Source organism: Toxorhynchites rutilus, chromosome 2 (genome assembly GCF_029784135.1).
Source record: "Toxorhynchites rutilus septentrionalis strain SRP chromosome 2, ASM2978413v1, whole genome shotgun sequence".
NCBI classification, from domain to species: Eukaryota; Metazoa; Arthropoda; class Insecta; order Diptera; family Culicidae; genus Toxorhynchites; species Toxorhynchites rutilus.
In genome coordinates, this window is record NC_073745.1 from 18,457,083 (window position 1) to 18,475,337 (window position 18,255).

General features: G+C 40.1%; 2 protein-coding genes across 4 annotated transcripts in view; both read left to right on the forward strand.

Annotated features, from left to right (window-relative positions):
- The window catches only part of LOC129768122 (tetratricopeptide repeat protein 39B-like), a 49,130-nt gene extending 36,742 nt beyond the window's left edge, over positions 1–12,388 (forward strand). For both annotated transcript variants that reach the window (XM_055769556.1, XM_055769555.1), the window contains exons 6-9: positions 23–351; positions 412–918; positions 980–1,120; positions 12,001–12,388. In XM_055769556.1, the coding sequence (XP_055625531.1) occupies positions 23–351; positions 412–918; positions 980–1,120; positions 12,001–12,112 (1,089 nt within the window). In that variant the 3' untranslated portion in view covers positions 12,113–12,388. The remainder of the gene's footprint in view (positions 1–22; positions 352–411; positions 919–979; positions 1,121–12,000) is intronic.
- A 360-nt stretch (positions 12,389–12,748) lies between these two features.
- The window catches only part of LOC129765433 (cholesterol transporter ABCA5-like), a 31,938-nt gene continuing 26,431 nt past the window's right edge, over positions 12,749–18,255 (forward strand). For both annotated transcript variants that reach the window (XR_008741433.1, XM_055765756.1), the window contains exons 1-5: positions 12,749–13,021; positions 13,471–13,889; positions 13,972–14,358; positions 14,429–14,658; positions 14,731–14,917. Coding sequence is in view for 1 of the 2 variants with exons in the window: in XM_055765756.1 (XP_055621731.1) it covers positions 13,605–13,889; positions 13,972–14,358; positions 14,429–14,658; positions 14,731–14,917 (1,089 nt within the window). In the remaining variant the exon portion in view is untranslated. The remainder of the gene's footprint in view (positions 13,022–13,470; positions 13,890–13,971; positions 14,359–14,428; positions 14,659–14,730; positions 14,918–18,255) is intronic.

The following is an 18,255-nucleotide window of genomic DNA, read 5'->3' on the forward strand; positions in this document are numbered from 1 at the left end:
ACGAAGTGCTCTCTCCTTTCAGCAATCCGGCATGCAGGACCTAATAGCGGGCTCCCAAAGTTCGGGAATCCGGCAGGTGCTTTGCGTAATGACACTGCTGGGATACAATTTAATTGTATGCTACGTTCTAAGCCACAAGGAGGGCGATCTTAAGTTTTGCGATGAGATACTCTCGAAACAGCTGAAACTTTACCCCGACGGGGTATGGTTCCTGTTCTTCAAAGGCCGCCTGGAGTTCATGAACGGGAATCTCGATGAGGCACTGACGTGGTACAAGAAATCCTGGAAGTCGCAAAATGTATGGCCACAGTTCCATCATTTGTGCTTCTGGGAATTACTCTGGGTGAACTGGCAAGAAATGAACTAAAAATCAAAATCGACACATTCTTTTATCGTAATCTATTTCCGCAGCCTACGGTTAGACTGGCGAGAATCTTTGCTCTTCGCAACTTACTTGGTCGACAACAGCAAATGGTCCCGTACGATTTATACCTATCAGAAGGCGTCCATTATGTGTATGATGAAGCGCTCGGACCTGACCGCACTCGAGTTGCGAACGTTGGATGGCTTGATGAAGGAAGTCCCGAAATATAAACAACGAATCGCCGGGAAATCTCTACCGATGGAGAAGTTCGCCTGCAAAAAGACTGAAAGATTTTTCGCCCAACAATCATTCCTGTACGTTCCGGCGCTGGAGCTGATGTACGTATGGAATTTGTTTAAAATTCTAGGAAAACAGTTTCGCCTAGCTGACGGGGTCTATCGAATAGTGGAGGATAATCTGAGCGAGCTTGAAGCGCGTCAGCAGAATAAGAGTGGAGGTCCGCTGGTGGCGTTCGATGTAGATAATAAGGCATTGTTACTTCTGCTGAAGGGTGCTTGTTTAAGGCAAATGAACAGTCCACTTCAGGCGCTGACGTATGTTTGCCATCGGATTAGAAGTTGCATATTTTAACCGATTATTGTCCCTCTATTTTAGGTGTTTGGAGGCTGTTGTGGCTATGTACAAGAATATCAAAGAGGACTTTTATGTGGTACCGTACGCGATTGTGGAGATTGCACTCATCTATGTTGACCAGGGAAAAAAGGAGCAAGCCATCCTTGCACTCGAAGATGCAAAGTATGTATATTTTTATTTAAAGGTTTATAAGCTAATGCTGTTTCCAAACATGGCTGCGGTTATAAAATCTCTCAATACTGGAAGGGGTAGCGATTTTCAATATGATGTTGATCTTGATTTGAGCGATTCCGTAGGCAATTCTTTTTCTTCTTATCTATGGCCATAAACAGTTATTTGTATGTTGTTTGTATTTTTGAGGAAGAATTGCGATGGCGACTTTACCGTTTTGGAAGCATGCTTGCGATTATCACTGTCTATCGTGGATTGAATTACAACGAGGAAATGGAAAGGTGCACACATGCGATTTTCACTTCTGCTGCCGTTAATACTTTGGAGATTATATTCTTGACCAGATACGGTGCTGCAAAAAATAACAGAGCAAGTAAAGTATTTGGTAATTTACGTTACGTACCCGCCTGAAACTGCAATTACACAGTGCAAGTTAGCATCCGAGGGACAACTGACTAGGTTGTCTTGGATGCCAACTTGCACTATGTAAAAGCGGTGCATATGAAATCCATAACGGACTTCTTACGTCCAGATAGACGGCGCAGTCAAAGAAGCGTGCAAAATGCTGTGTTCATTCATTCATTTTTTGTTTATTTACGAGCACTGGCTGTTTTTTTCATAAGGACTTTTTCAAGCTATTCTGAAATGTAGCACCTACTGCGGAAGAATAGATTAAAGCATTGAAGATTTTCTTTTCATCACTGTCTGTCTATTGTGTATGTAGAATGAAAGTATAACATGGATGAATAGTTTCTTCCAATTATGAAGTGCAGTTGCTGCACAATTCTAGTAAAAAGGAAATAAGATTTTTCCAGAAAAATTGGACGCTCAAAGCCTCCTACAATTTTTGCATAGTTGTCAAAGAAACGTGACCTTTTCTTTTGGCTATTTCGAGTTGCGATTCAGTAATCCTGATATCTTCTGGTGCTTAGTAACGTCGTCAGTCGAACTCTAACCGTGATAGCAAAAACAGTGAAGCTACTCCGTTCAGAAGTGTACGCATTCGAAGAACGGTACCCCACTGCGTCGAAAACGGACATCGTGCGGCGGATTGTGGACACCGCATACGCCCGTTCCGGCATCTACAACATCTAGGCACTTTTGGACAACAATCAGAGCATCGAAGAAAGCCCGGTTACGGACGACTGACGACCCTGAGCGACAAGAAGCTCCAAAGGATGCTGAAGAGGAAGATCGGGGGAAAAGTGGCTACATCGCTGCGTGCGCTTGGCCGGGAGGTCGGTGCAAACAATGAAAAAGTATCTGGCGAACATGGACATACATGTCAGGAAGCGAAAGTCCCGTCCACTGGTCTCGGAGCTGCAGGCGATGACGCAGCGGCAGCGGCTGAATAAGATGGTCAAGTCGATTTCCCCGGCGAATCGAGACGTGTATATGAACGTTTGAACGGGGGAATTTATAGCATCGGGATTGCCAATAAGAGCGCGACAAAAGTTTTTTTTTAGTAAAACAAAAACAGTTTTGGATATCAATGAAATTCTTTATTTATGTGAAAGTACATTTGATGCCATTATGTACGGAACACGATTTCTTTTGCATGGCCACCACGGGCACGGTTGCAAAAGTCCAGACGCTGAACCCAATTGTCGACGGTTTTCAAGTATAAATCGGCCGATACTGCTGCAATTTCACGTTCGATATTCGTACGAAGTTCATCAATCGTCGCTGGCTTGTTGGCATAGACCATAGACTTGACGTAGTCTCACAGAAAATAGTCGAACGGCATCAAATCGAACAACCAGTTGTAAGTATCCAGTTGTACAGAACAACGATATTATCAATGTTAGAATATGGCAGTTTTTGCTTCCGATCAGCTGCCAGGATTCATATTCTCAAGCTGGAGAGGATACAATATCGTTGCTTGCGTATAGCCATGGGGTGTTTGCATTCGACACATACGATGAATCTCGAAGTTTTGGCAGGAGTACCCCCGCTTACTCTTCGGTTCACAGAATTATCCTACAGATTTCTCATCCGTTGCAAGATCATGAATCCATTGGTGATTGATAACTTCGAAAATCTACTCCAACTGACTCCTCAGTCAAGTTTTATGTCTTTATACCATGAGTACCTTACCCATGAAGTGCACCCTTCACCGGGCATCTCCAACCAAGTTTGCTTCCCATACTTTTGCAATTCCTCTGTCATTTTTGATCTGTCCATGCGACAAAAAATCCATGGAATACCAGATCACCTACGCTCCAATGTTATTCCGTCGATATTTTCGGAAAAATATGGGAAAGTTGGATCTGATAAAATGTTCTTTACTGACGGTTCATACATAAACGGGTCCACTGGCTTCGGCATCTTTAATGAAAATTCCAGTGCCTCTTTCAAACTCAAAGATCCTTGTTCCGTGTATGTCGTAGAAATGGGTGCGATATACTATGCTCTAGGGATCATTGAAACACTGCCCATCGACCATTATTTTATTTTTTCAGACAGTCTCAGCTCAATAGAGGCAATCCGCTCAATGAAAGTTGATAAACGCTCATCTTATTTCCTAACAAGAATAAGACATCTATTGAGTGTTTTGGTCGAAAAATTATTCAAGATTACCTTAGCATGGGTTCCCTCTCATTGTTCGATTCCGGGGAATGAGAAACCGGACTCGCTAACTAAGGTGGGCGCTTCAGAAGGCACACTTTTTGAAAGGCAAATGCCTATAATGAATTTTTTCACATTCCTCGTCAGGACACACTCGTTAGTTGGCAGCGCATGTGGAGTGAAGATGAGTTCGGTCGTTGGTTACACACGATTATCCCTAAGGTTTCGACGAGTGCTTGGTTTAAGGGATTGAATGTAGGTCGTGATTTCATTCGCGTGATATCTCGGCTCATGTCCAATCACTACAACCTAAACGCGCATCTCTATCGCTGATTAATGGTCAGCTGCATCCCAATAGGAAGTATCCCGTGTCGGGCGCACGTACAGAGCATTGGAGACAGCAACATCCCAATTACGAGAACACTTGAAATACTAACCTCGAGCCGACCGCGAGTAATCGGTTACATATTACTAACATAGATAATAAGAAAAACTGTCAAAATATTGAACTCCGGCCCCGTCAGGCTAACGCCATATGAGCCTTGATAAAAATATATATTTTGGAAAAAAAAAATCGAACAACCGAGGCGGCCAATTGACTGGGCCATTTCGTGAAATAACACGCTCACCAAACGTGGTTTTCAATAAATCGATTGTTAAATTCGCTGTGTGGCTTGTAGCGCCGTCCTGTTGAAACAACATATTGTCCATTCGGGCCAAAAAAATACGGTTATCATTGAGCGGTAGCGATTCCCCTTCACAGTAACGTGTCGGTCTTCATTATCACGGAAGAAGTACGGCCCAATGACGCCGCCGGACCACAAACCGCACCAAACCATATTTTTTTCGGAATGCAATGGTGACTCATGAAGTACGTGTGGATTGCTGCCTGACGAATAACGCATATTTTACTTATTGACGAAACCATTCAGCCAGAAATGACCCTCATCGCTGAAGATGAGTTTTCGATCAAAATCCGGATCATTTTCAAATTGTTGCTCAGCCCAATTCACGAACATACGACGCTTCTGGTGGTCAAGCGGCTTCAGTTCTTGCGTTAATTTGATCTTGTAAGGATGTAGGTCAAGATCTTTTCGCAGAATTCGCCACAAAGACGTCACAGAGTTGCCTAACGCTTGAGAACGACGTGATTTGGGTATTCCTCAATTGATGCGCTAGCGGCAGCAATTTTTTCGACCCTACGGGCACATCTTTATCTCACTGGCAAGGGAACTTTTTTTATTGAAATTTTTCCACTAGACGCTCAATTGTTGATCTGGCAAGCACGATTATGACGACCATAAATTGCTCGTAGCGCTCTTAAAGTTGAGGCCATTGACTCCGAATTTCGGTAGTAATTTTAATAATCTTGACTCGTTGTTGAATCGTATATCTTTCCATTATGAAAAGGCAAAGCTTACTGAAGAGAAATGTCAAGAGAGCGGGAAAAATATGGCGTCGTTTGCCACTGTCGGTCTACTTTTGTAGCGTTCCTATTGAAATATCCGTTATATAAATAGAAATGAATCGCCAAATGTGTTGATGAGCGCAAAACTTGAGAAAGGAATAGTTCGATTTGAGCTCTCTTATTTTTTTTATATTTTATGTATCAATCATGTATTCCATGCAACGAAGAAACATGTTATTTGCAAGTTATAAAAAAATCTTGAACAAGACTAAAAACGGTCTAAAAATTAGTTTATATCATAAGACGTGTATCGAAAAGTATTCTCAAATTTAAGTACCGAGTACTCAAGTAAGTACCAAGTAAGAGGTATGTTTCTTGGTTTTTTTCTCAAAAATTAATGCTTTATTCTGCAAAGATGTTTACAAATTAAATATTCAAAGTATTGCCCATCGCTAGTCAAAACTTTTGCCCATCTTTCTGGCAATTCACGGATCCCTTTGCGGAAATAATCGGCTTGGTTTAATTTAATTTTTAATTTAATCGGTTTGTCGGCTAACCACGAATCGATCCAATTTTTGACTTCATCATTAGTCAACCAGGCCATGTTGCATCGATAGAAAAAGGTAGTAATCGGATGGAACAATGTCTGGAGAACGGCGGGTGGGATAGGTGGGATAGCGTTTCCAAGTATGTTTCGACCGGTTTCGCGACATGCGGCCGAGCATTGTCGTGCTGCAAAATAACTTTATCGTGTCTTTGCTCGGATTGTGACCGTTTTTCCTTCAGTGCAGGGCTCAAACGCATCAATTGTCGGTAGAAGTCCCCCGTAATGGTTTCATTCGGTTTTAGCAGTTCATAATATACCACACCTAGCTGGTCCCACCAAATAGACAGCATAACTTTCTGGCAGTGAATATTCCGCGCGGTAGTCGATGTTGAAGCATGGCCGGGGTATTCATACGTTGCCCGACGTTTAGGATTGTCGTAATGGACTCACTTTTCATCGCCAGTAACGATTCGATGGAAAAAACCCTTTCTTTTATGCTGTTGGAGCAGTTGTTCGCACGTGAAGAAACGACGTTCGACGTATCGTGGCTTCAATTCATACGGCACCCAATGTCCTATCTTTCGGATCATTTCCATTGCTTTTAAACGATCAGATATGGTTTGCTGTATCTGCAAGTTCTTATTGCGTCTGTGACGGATCTTGTTCGAGTAAAGCCTCCAATTCTTCATCTTCAAACTTTTTTGGCGGTCCGGAACGTTCTTCGTCTTCCAAGTCAAGATTACCACTTTTAAACCATGCAAACCACGTCTGACACGTTCGCTCGCTTGGAGCATGGTCACCATTAACTTCCACCAAAATGCGATGACTCCGCAGCTTTTTTTCTTCATATTGAAGTAATGAAGTAACACTCCCCGCAAAAACACTCTCGTTAGTACGAAATTCGACATATTCGAAATGGCAAAAACTATGTTGTTTACGCTTCAACTTTTTGACATATACAGAAAAAGACGCCGCAATGACAGTAGTTTTCCAACGAATGTCTGGAAAGTTGATTCACTGGAATAATAAGTTACGTTCTGTTGTAAAAATGAAGAAACTTACCGCTACACCTAATACAAACATCAACATTAAACTGAAAACGTACAGAAAACGTTTACAATAGTGAATTTTATTAATGAATATTAAGTTTAAACAGCAAAGAAATGAAGAAATCAAGCTTATTGTTGATTTTTAAAAAATGATCAAACCTTATATCTAACTCCACTCAACAAACTCACAGTGCACAGTAGTCTTTGTGCACTTTCTGGACGCTGCAGACCAATTCTTCTTGAACTCTGACATATTTTAGACACTGTACCTTCCTTCTAGAACTTGGCCTTGGAACATCGTAGTAAGATGCACATTCAGTATTTAAAAAAAAAAAATTAATCCCGAAGCTTTTGAGGATGGCGTAAAATAAACGAAAAAGTACTTTTTTACCATAGACCCTATGTATTACCATATAAGAACTCAAATATATGATACTACTGTCAAAATTTTATATTTAGTATCGTATACAATATGTTCCATACAGCTGGTGATTTGGTTTGGGGCACTTTTTACTCTCGTACTCAGCCAGGTCGGGGGCAATTTTAAATTGCAAGTAAGGTGAGTGATACGATTAATTATAGCAAATAAAATTTAAATTTGGAACTTCAATGTTGGTTGCTTCGTGATATTTTATATCAATGACCGACCGTGTATTGTAAAAAATTTAGCACAAGTGTAAATGTAAAATTGTATGTGGTAACAATTGTGTTAAAAATGACTTGAAATATGAGACGATTTATTTCAAATTCCATAAATAAAACCAAGGTTTGTTCCCGCTCGAGAAGTAACATGTTTTCACTGATGAGAAAAATTGATAATTGTGTTCGGTATTGGTAATTATCTTATATTACATTGATGAGTTTTTTTTATTTATTTCATCCATACACAACACAGGAGGCATCTCGTCTAGGATCACAGAGGGCGGTTTTCATCATATCTCATTCCACTTCGGTATCTTTTATCTGATACGCACTATCCAACGACTGTTTACGATCCTTCTGTCATCTTCACTTGGTAAACACTGGTGGAGTGAATAAACAATATCCAACAACCAAACAAAACGGCACTTTTCTGGGCTACCGAATCATTATTGAAGAGTTTAACGATGTAATTATTCCAACATATCCAAAATCAACTGATTGTCTAACGGAATCTCACGTCAATTATGCGGTCGTGTCTCAGACACAACCCTCCTGTGGCTTTTTCAAATTTCCGGCGTCAAAATGTTCGAGTTCCGCTTAAAATGATCAATCACCGCTCTCTAGTTTTTAGGGCGTTATTCCTGGTTTTCGATCAGTTCCTGGCTTATGGTCCTTCGTCATCCATTCCTGGAACCATTGAGTACTTTTGAGACGGTCGATTGTTGTATATTCATCAGTTTTCATAAGGCGCAATACAACAACCCAAAATTTTGCTTGCGGCTGAACAGAATTCTTTTGCGAAAGGTTTGCTGATTTGTTTTCATCTCGACCGGAATCTTACTGACAACTGCAAAACTAAGCGGAAGTAAACAAATACTCTAAAGAGAAGACAAAAATTTGGTTAATTTCGGTCAAGTGTGAAAAAACTTGCGCAAGTTTGAAAGTGGCGCAATGATAATCTACACACCCTTTATGTTTCGGAGGAATAGTTTCATAGAATCATGAGGGTAATGTGTTGTATTCCTCCAATATATGCTATGACTAGCAGCGTTCGGATGGGTATAGGCATGATTTTCGCTTGAGGCTTTTCCAGTTAACGTTCTTAATTTGTTTCAAGACAATTAGGATCACGAACACGAGATTCGAAAGACGAATTCAAAATTATTCCATTATTATTATTATTGGGAATAAATACCTGGTAAGAGTACTGTGAATCTGTGATGCACCCATCTCAACCTTGGTAGGCTCAAGGGTCGACTCACATTGAATCATAAGCGCGAAGCAGAGAAAAAAACCAAGAGCAGCATGTAGAAAGACGGAAGAAAGGGTCGAGGCTCACTTCATCTGAAATCCCAAAGGTGTTGAACAAGTACAGCTGCTACGTGATGGTTGATAAAGGTTGACAAGTCAAGGCTTACTCCCAACAAATACAAGGATAGGAGTTTTACACCCGAAAAGATAACCTCGAAGTGAATGATTGTTTTCAAGAAGAAAATGTTGAAATTCGCATCAAAATATGCAGCTATGGCGAGCGAAATGAAATTCACATCACAGAAAGAACTATCATCATGGGAAATCCACAAAACTGACTCCAAAAACGTATTTCGCCATTTTTTGAGCATCGAAACAGAAAAATTAAAATTTTTCTCGGATTCTAAAAGTAGTCCGAAAAATAAAATTTTACCACTTTTTCACAAAAAAAACTTTTTTTAATTCTTCAATTCGATATGTCGACCATCTAAATCGGTTCAATAGTTTAAATGTTATGAATTTTTGCAAAAAAAAATAAATAAAATATGGATAAAAGGGGAAAAATGATTTTTTGGATCACCGGTGAACTTTGAAAAATCATATCTCAAAAACGAAAAAATAGCATCGATGATATCGAGATTGTTACGTGTTACGTCAGCTTTCCAGAAAAAAAATATAAAAAAATATAGCGCCCTCTAGTCTAAAGCCATAAAACAATCAATCAATAATCAATCAATCAACAATCAATAATTACGAGAAAAAAAAAACATTTTGTAGGTTCAACATTTTCAATAAAAGGCTAGCTTAATTGATATGTCGATCATCTGAATCCATTCAGTGGTTCAAAAGTTATGAGTTGAAAAAGAGGCAATTTTTCGGAAAAGTGGGATAAAAAAAATTACACTCTTCATGAAAATCTGAGAACCACTATATCGGTTTGGCATGGAATGGCTGCATTTGATTGCAATTTGAGGGGTTGTATCCGAGACTTAGGACGTAGGACTACGCAAACTTTTTTTTTTGAAATTTGTTGGTTTATCATTTCGGATATTATTTGCGAATACGTCGAAATTTCATAAATAAATTATTTAATAAAAAGTTCCGAGACCCTGAGAAGCTTTAAAGGGTTGCGTGGTTTTGTAGAATCATTTCGAGAAGCCACGATTCTTTCATGCCTTTGCGAGAAACAATACACTAATTGATCATTTTTCTTTATATCAATGCATGCATTGCACTGAGTTACGCAATACGCAAAAATGCCCTTTTTCAAAAAACTGTTTTTGATGAAACTGAAGTGTTAAGCGCATTTTAAATGATACCACATGACAATTTAAGAGTGTTTTTTGTGTCAGTGTCATTTTATCTGTCATTTTTGTTGTTTTGTTGTGTATTGAAGCTTGCAAAATTCGAGTTTAATGGAGTCGCAAAAGTAAACATAAATTTATCAAAATTTTTCCTCTTAAAGAATTCTAAATTGCTCAAATTTGTGACACAACACTACTAGACGAGTGTAAAAAATGATATCTAGCAAAAAATCCGAAGAAAATTATGAAACCGCAAAAAAATCTATGTTTACTTTTGAGCGTATGAAATTTCATACGCTGTGCAACTACGGTATATTTTTTTCTTAATAGGATATATTAGCATCCGATAATCCGGAGGAGCTGTACAATTATCTGATTGATTTGGACGAAGACGCTTTCGAAAATCTTGTGTCAACAAATGATATTGACTTTGTCATCGTGCCTCCAAGGGGTGGAGACAGCTATGTGGATGCTGGAGATAGTAACTCGGAGGACGGCCTTTTCGGTTTTGGCAAACAAGTGAATATCGAGAGCAACATTGAACAAGGCCAAGCACAAGAATGCCCCTCGGGCAGCAGCTAGTAGCGGAAAGCCAGACACTGGGAAAAAATGACCTTAAATTCGGATGAGTGACATAAATCCAGCAAGGATCGAGTTCATGCAGATCAACCCTAAACACTCGAAGTCATCGGAAGTTAGATTTGACGGAATAAACCATTTCATCAATACGAATCCAACTGATACCCAACGAAGGTGTGCGTATTCTAACCGATGTACGACGTATATTTGCTTGAAGTGTGATGTGGATTTGCACCCTTCGCAGTGCTTTTCCGGTATCATACTCAGTGATACTAAATCCGATACACTACCGTTCTATGCATAACTGTACTATGTTCTATGCAATCCCTATGAACCGTGAGACAATTATGCGTAGAACGGCAGTACACGAAAGTGCTAATAAACCATAAAAATGGTTGTTGAAGTTGAATTTTATGAAATAAAACCGTTTTGTTCGATATTCAAATGATTTTCATTTTTGATACTGTATCGGCTCAGCGTATGAAATTTCATACGTCAAATATCTCAACTTCCAAAGAACTCCAAACCAATATATTGCGTAGCCACCCGCCCCACCCTCACCCCCCGTTTCGGGACAAACCTAAATGGACTAGAAAGTTTCATGCTATTGGGATCAAGTTCTTGTACACCTGGGCAGTAATGGGTAAAAGTATGGAAGGTGTGCTATTCACATGTACAGGAAATGAAAAAGTTCTAAGTTTCGCGCAAGGAAAACAAGCAAGACACACAAAGCCGTCTTTGCCATGGCTTGGATGGTTGTGTTAATTGCAATGCCAGATGCACTCCAAGTGAAATATTCGCTAGCGTTGACAGCTCGAGGGGAAACATAAAACACAAAACGAGCAGAATAAGCGACCTTTGTTGTTTCAGGCACAGAAAGATTCTGAGAATTTTTCTCAAAGGAGATGCAATACTTATACGCTAGCGACAGCTTACTCACTATGTAAGGGTGGAGTTTACTTTGCAATTATTCCCTTTTCGCTATCCCCCTTCGTTGTTTATATTCCAGCGGCTGAATAAGTTGTCCGTTATTGACAGCTCTGTTCGAGAAAGCACACAAATGGACAGAACAAATGTATGGGGGAATGGGAATGCTCCCAATTTTCATCAATATAAACCATATACAGAATATGGGACTGTAATGTGTAGCATATCGAACAAATCTTAAAAAATTTCCGATTAGATTGGTATGCATATCGTTCAAATCCGTTCGCAGCAAAAATAGTTATTAACGTTAACTTTATGTCATAAAAACGTAACCTGTTTTCTGATTTGGCACCCTTAGTGTAAGACGTAATCCTACGTCAAAACAGAAGGACATGACAAGAAATTTAAAATAAAATAGGAAAAGATACCGGGTATGACTCTTATGAGAGGCTTGAAGCGAAAGTGTCGGAAATATTTAACAGTCTCTAATAATCGATACCCTGACTTGTTCTCTCAACCGCAGTCATTACAAATCTAATCAGTTCAATTTAAAAAAAAGTCATATATTCATATCAAATATTTTTCATTAATTTCAGGAAAAATTATAGTGGGTACTCATTGGAATCACGGCTCCACTTCCGTATCCACACCGCACTGATTGAGTTGAAGGGGAAAAGTTACGAAAATATATCAACCGGAAGCGACTAAGATACAATCGACAAAGAACAGCGCTGATAAGCTGAAGCCATCTAGTCTGGTATAGTTCGAATCTAAGTTGGGTCATATCCATTTATAAAAAAAGTCATTGCAAATTATCCTGTCAAGTGGTACGTGGTTACCCCGAAACCTCCTAGAAAAAGTCCTAGACTGTAATTTCCTCGTTTTGATTCATTCTTTTTTCCCTCTCTCTCTGAACCTTCACACAGCGATATCCAAGACATTATCACTTAATCGGTTTTAACGAGGAATAAATACATAAAAAGCACTCCACTACCGCGTTGTTTACACATAATATATAGAGAAAATCCTTACACTCATAAGCGCATTCAAAAAGCTTGTTTTCGAATACAAGACGGAAACATTTATCCAACACTCGAACCTTCAACCCTCTAATCCGGGGTTTGGGAAAATTAGTACTGCCACAGTAATGTTGGCGTATGGCAAAGCATCGCTGCCAACGCACTTTGACAGCGTCCGCGCTCGAAGGAATCGTCTTGACAACGGACGCTACGCCGCAATTTCCACAGGGACTGATCTGGGAGGGGGCGCGTGTGGAAAGCTGGCTGTGCTTTATGGCATGCGTATGTCGGTCCTTTCTTTTCTGAATGGAAACGCCGCTGCTCGTCGGCCACAGTATGCTGCTCTCAGTTGCGAGGGGTGGAGCGGCGAAGTGTGTCAAACAGTTTTGCTAGCGAAAATGTTGTCCTGCGAAAGGTGTCCGTGACGGGTTGACCTTTTTTTCGCTGATCGAACGTCGGATTTTCCATCGAAAGCTAGTGCACGAACGCGAATCATGGCCAGTGGACACTGCTGAGCTAGTGAAACGAGATCGAGTGCTGTGATTTCGGGACAAATTGGCGAAAATTCACCTAAACCTCTGCTGGTCACACAAAGAGGGTAGGGTTCGAGTGATGTGCTATGACGTTGTTTGAAAACCATCGCAATAGGCAACCTCCGGGATTGAGTTGTGCTGGAAACCACTGCCAGGAGAGTGAGGATGAGCATCTTTGGGGTTTTCCCCAGAGCCAATCGAAATATTTTGTATTTTCGATGGAATATCCGGAATGATTTGACATTTAGCGAAAAATCGATAATTTTTTCCATCCCTTCGACTGTGTTAGGGTGTGAAAATTATAGCACAGAACTGTGTGCGTGAGGAAAATATTATAGCAACCACGGATGCATGTGTAAGTGGAAATTATGGCAGAACGCGTAAAAATTGTAAACAAGCGCACGTGGGTTTGTTTTGATTCCGAGACCGGTGGTTGCCGATTGTGGTGGTATTTGTGATGCGGCATTTTTCCCTTTTGTTTTGATTCAATTCTAATGTGTACACATTTTTTCAGATACATACGCAACAACCGGCGATTTGAATACGTAGCCCAAACATAATCATAAGCTTGTGGGTTAAGCCCATATGTACGCTCTTTTTTACGTCTAGCTATAGGAATAAATTGCCGCCGGAAAATACACCAGCATTATGGGGAAGGAACTGCTGAACAATAGCTCTTTTTGCCAACAGTTGGGTGCCACTTTGGTTCGCAACTTTAAGCTTAAAATACGCGACTCGAGAAAAACGATTGCCGAAGTTTTTCTGCCACTGTACACACTTGGCACGTTGATAGTGCTGAAAATATTGATTCCCAATCCCAACTTTCCTGCCATTACGGAACCACGCGGAGCGGCGTCGCTATTCGAACATTTTCAGCACCACAAAGCCCACACCATCGCGGTTTTGCCGCAGCCAAATTCATCTACCACTTTGGTAAATCCCCCGCCAGGAGCACTATCTCATCTCATTTATTCACCTCGCTTCTTTTCCTTTTCTGACCTTTCCCACGCTACAGCAATTTCTGAGCGAAGTCAACGAACTATGGATGACCAATCGGCACCATAGTGCGGGTATCCATCCGATCAAATGGATCGTGTACGAGACGCAGGAAGAGTTACTGGCGGCATATTGGCGCGATCCGGACCGGATGCCGCTGGCGTTGATTTTTCACTGCGAAGACCCGATGTACGGTCAGCTGCGGTACGAAATACGCACCAATCCGTCGTTTTTCGTCACCCCCTCGACCACAGAGCTGTACTCGTCGTTGGTCACTTGCAGACAATCAGACAGTTACTGGTCAGCCGTTATACCAATCGAAACCGGCGATTCCTGTCCGGTCAATCAGTACTACTACTCGGGGTTTATTGCACTGCAGACACTGTTGGATTACACCAAGATCAAGGTGCGTTTGAATGCAATGGGTTTTGCGAAGCTATTGAAATTATCCCTTCATTCCATCCTCCATCACACAGATTGTAACCCAAAACGATGACATACAGATACCTCATATAACGTTAGAGATGTTTCCTAAAGAAGCCTATACGGGTAATTGGATGGTTGCGTTTAGATTAGTGATACCTATCTACATGGTGATGGCACTGTCCCAGTTTATCACATATCTGCTGATACTGATAGTCGGCGAGAAGGAGAACCACATCAAGGAAGGTCTGAAAATAATGGGCTTGCGTGATTCCGTGTTTTGGTAAGTCCGTCCGTTTCGTTGTGTATAATTGTTGTTCTGACCTATATTAATCTCTCGCTTTCAATTTCGTAGGTGCGGTTGGTTTATTATCTATGCCGTGTTTGTAACGTTCCTGACGTTCGTGTCGGTGATTTTGCTGTTCTCGTTAGGCGTTTTCCAGCACACCAACTATCTGCCGGTGTTCATTCTGATTTTGCTGTACAGCTTCTCGGTTATTCTGATTGGATTCATGATTACACCGTTCTTCGATAACTCAAGGGTAAGGATTATTGATAATTGTATTAATCTCCTGTATTCCGCGCGGCGAGTGAGGTGAGATGGCTCAAGTCACTACATTCCCGTAGGCGAATGGCGTGATTCGATTCGATTCTCTGTTTTGAAGAGGCATTAAACTTTGCAGTTCATTCGCCTCTATTATGGCGTGACTATAGTTTGTCATTAAGTGAGATTCAAAGTCGTGTCCTCATATGTTATCGATTCGGGTATGAAACATAAGTTGAATAGTAATGTAGCTTCCATAATGAAGCGAGAAACTTTGCTATATCACGTCACTCGCCGCGTGGAATGGTGGTTCTGTTATGTCTGTAATGAAGGATTTTATTGGATGACGGTAGTCGTACTATCTCATCCTTGAAATTTCCCATCCTTTTTCAATTGGAATACGAAGAGGAGATTCCGATGGTTTAGTCTCTGGAAGAATGTGTATCCAAAATCGATACAAGTTTAACTCGAGCGCAAGTTTGTTCTATTCAATTTAATCATTCGTTAAAAGAATGTTTTGTGTTCGAGGATGAAAAAGCACCATCCGATCAGGGTTACAGAATATTCTGTATTTTACAGATTTTTTGCCAAGTTTCAGATACAGAATCTGTATATACAGAATTACAGATTTTCAGCTAAAATACAGAATTTACAGATTTTTTTGAAATTCAATTTTAAATATTAAATTTGTTACAGTGCACACATAGATACCTTGATTTATAAAAAAGTTGAACGCAACGCAACGGAATGGCTTTTGTTGGAGGCAGTTATTAAGCGAAATCTTGAGCGATCTGAAGAGCTTATAGAATTTTTTTTTCGTTCCAAGTTATGTATGACCATAATCAATTTGCCAATCGTATATTGACTCGTTTAAACGACCCTATGACTGAACCGATTATACTGTTCCTAACTTCGTTCTTCCGCTCATCAATAATGTCAATCACTCCTATCAATCAGAAAGTTCTCAATTTTGCAAGCTTTATAATGAGAGAAGACTGTTATTATTAATCATGTTGGGTAACTTATGCTTGGAGAGCTTCTTCTTGAATGGCGTTAACGTTCCCTGTGGAACTTTTGCCGTCTCAACATATGCATTAACTAGCGTCATTCATTAATACTTAGTTGAGATTTCTTAAGCCAAATAACACGCCTTGAATGTATTCCGAGGGGCAAGCTCTAGAATACGCGTGACCACAGTGCAAGTCGAAGAAAATTTCTTTGACGAAAAATCCTCCGGCCAGAACGGGAATCGAACCCGAACACCCGGCATGATAATGTGAGACGCTAACCACTCGGCCACGGGTGCACATGCTTGGAGAGCTACGTGCAACGATTCGTTGATGCTGACCTTGATGTGAAAGATTTTGAAGACTTTCTGAAGAAGCCTGAGATTATTTGCTTTGGTATCGATGCAGAAGAAGCTGAGAAAGGATTGGATGCACCTAGGAAGTTGATTTTTAAATTGATTTGTCGTGACTTCTTTATTGAACTGGTGAAACATAGTTGCAGCCTTGACAAACCCTCAAAATTTCGTCAAACTACCAAACCTTAATGATTTGATGCTACAATTTCCTCAATTCGTTGAAACAGGTAATAGAAAAGGCTTGGGTTACGAATTTAGGCTACTCAAGTCGAATATAAATAATAATTCCATGGGGCAACAATTGAGTGACTCGTATATAACTTGGTCCCAGCTGTTGGATATCAAAAGGCGTGATGGGAAATTTTTGTATCAATTGCTAAGGTCGCTTGCAAGAGATTTTTTGCGGCTCCCCCAAGCTTATGCCTTACAAATAAATTATCTGAAAAAAAAAGACATTTGTTGACATTCATCAGCAAGTGTTGAGCGAATATTTTTGCTTTACAGTGCCAACAAAACAAAGTCCGGAAATCGGTTGGTTCACACAATTATGGACTTCATTTTGAGAGCGAGGAACCATGTGTCGGCTCAAGGAGGAGCGTCGAAGACGAAGTTGAAGAAAAATTTGAAGGCAAAGTACAACAAAACCATGTAAAAACATCATACAATTTAGAGGCAAAAAACTTTCCTATGATTTATTTTGTTGTATTGACACGACTTTAACAACCCATAAATAAGAAAAATAAGTTCAAAGTGAAAATAAACTTTTATTTTCATTTTTTTCCTTTAACTTCCCGATACAGATTTTTTGGCTAAAAATACAGATGTACAGATTTTTTCAGAAAATTTTACAGATTTAAATGTGGCAACCCTGCATCCGATCTATGAATATTGAAGTTCCTCAAGGTAGCAATATTGGCCCCGTCTTGTTCTTTCTCTACATTCATGATAAAGGGAGTTTTTATCTGTGATGGTCCCAAAGGCCCTTTCATTTTTTTGGGTCCTACCTCCACCCCATACGCTTCTTTTGGAGTGGGAGGGACTGATTATCTCGTAGATAATTAGTTTTTCAATGTTATATTACTTGATGTCGTCGGATTTTTTCTGGTACTATATTTCTCGTTGCGTCTACTCCCGCGTATGGCCATCACTCTAAGTCCATCACATCTAGTCAATTATGAAATGTACATTCTGTAGTCATTATATAATTATCATTTTGTTCTCATTCGCTGACATTCATGTCAGTGGTCAATAAATTTTTTTAACGAAGTCAATTGTTGTCCTTTTGAATTGTGCGATATTTGTCATTTCTTTAGCGTCTTGAGGTAATGTGTTGTAAATTTGTAGTCCATGATAGAAAAGTGATCGTTGTGTCGTTGTTTTTGTAAGATATGGTAATCTAAAGTCAGCTGCTCTCCTAGTGTTATGAGAGTGCACGTCTCTTCCATATTCGACATCTTCCATCAAATAATCAGGTAGTAATCCGAGTTTCATTTTATGAATAAAAATCAGGCAATTTCGGACAGTCCTTTGTCGTACGGACAACCATTGAAGCATATCCAACATCGAAACACTTGGTGTGTACCTACTACATCTAAGAACCACTCTCATTATCTTATTTTGTAAACGTTGCAGTCTTTGTAGTTGCGTATCTGAAGCATGTAGCAATACTGTAGCACAATAATCAAAATGTGGCATTATAACAGACCGTACATACGTCACCTTAGATTCGAATGTTAGATACCTGTTTATCCGACAAAGCACACCATATTTAACAGCCACCTTTTTTATAACGTAGTCAACATGTTCAATGAGCGTTAGCTTCTCGTCGACTTGCACACCTAGATATTTAACAATTTTTACTCGTTCAATCATTACACCATCCATGAACATAGGTGGATGTCCGTCTTTCTTCCGACTTCCGATTATCATCCAGTACGTCTTGGAAAGATTCAGACAAAGTCTCTTCATTTTCA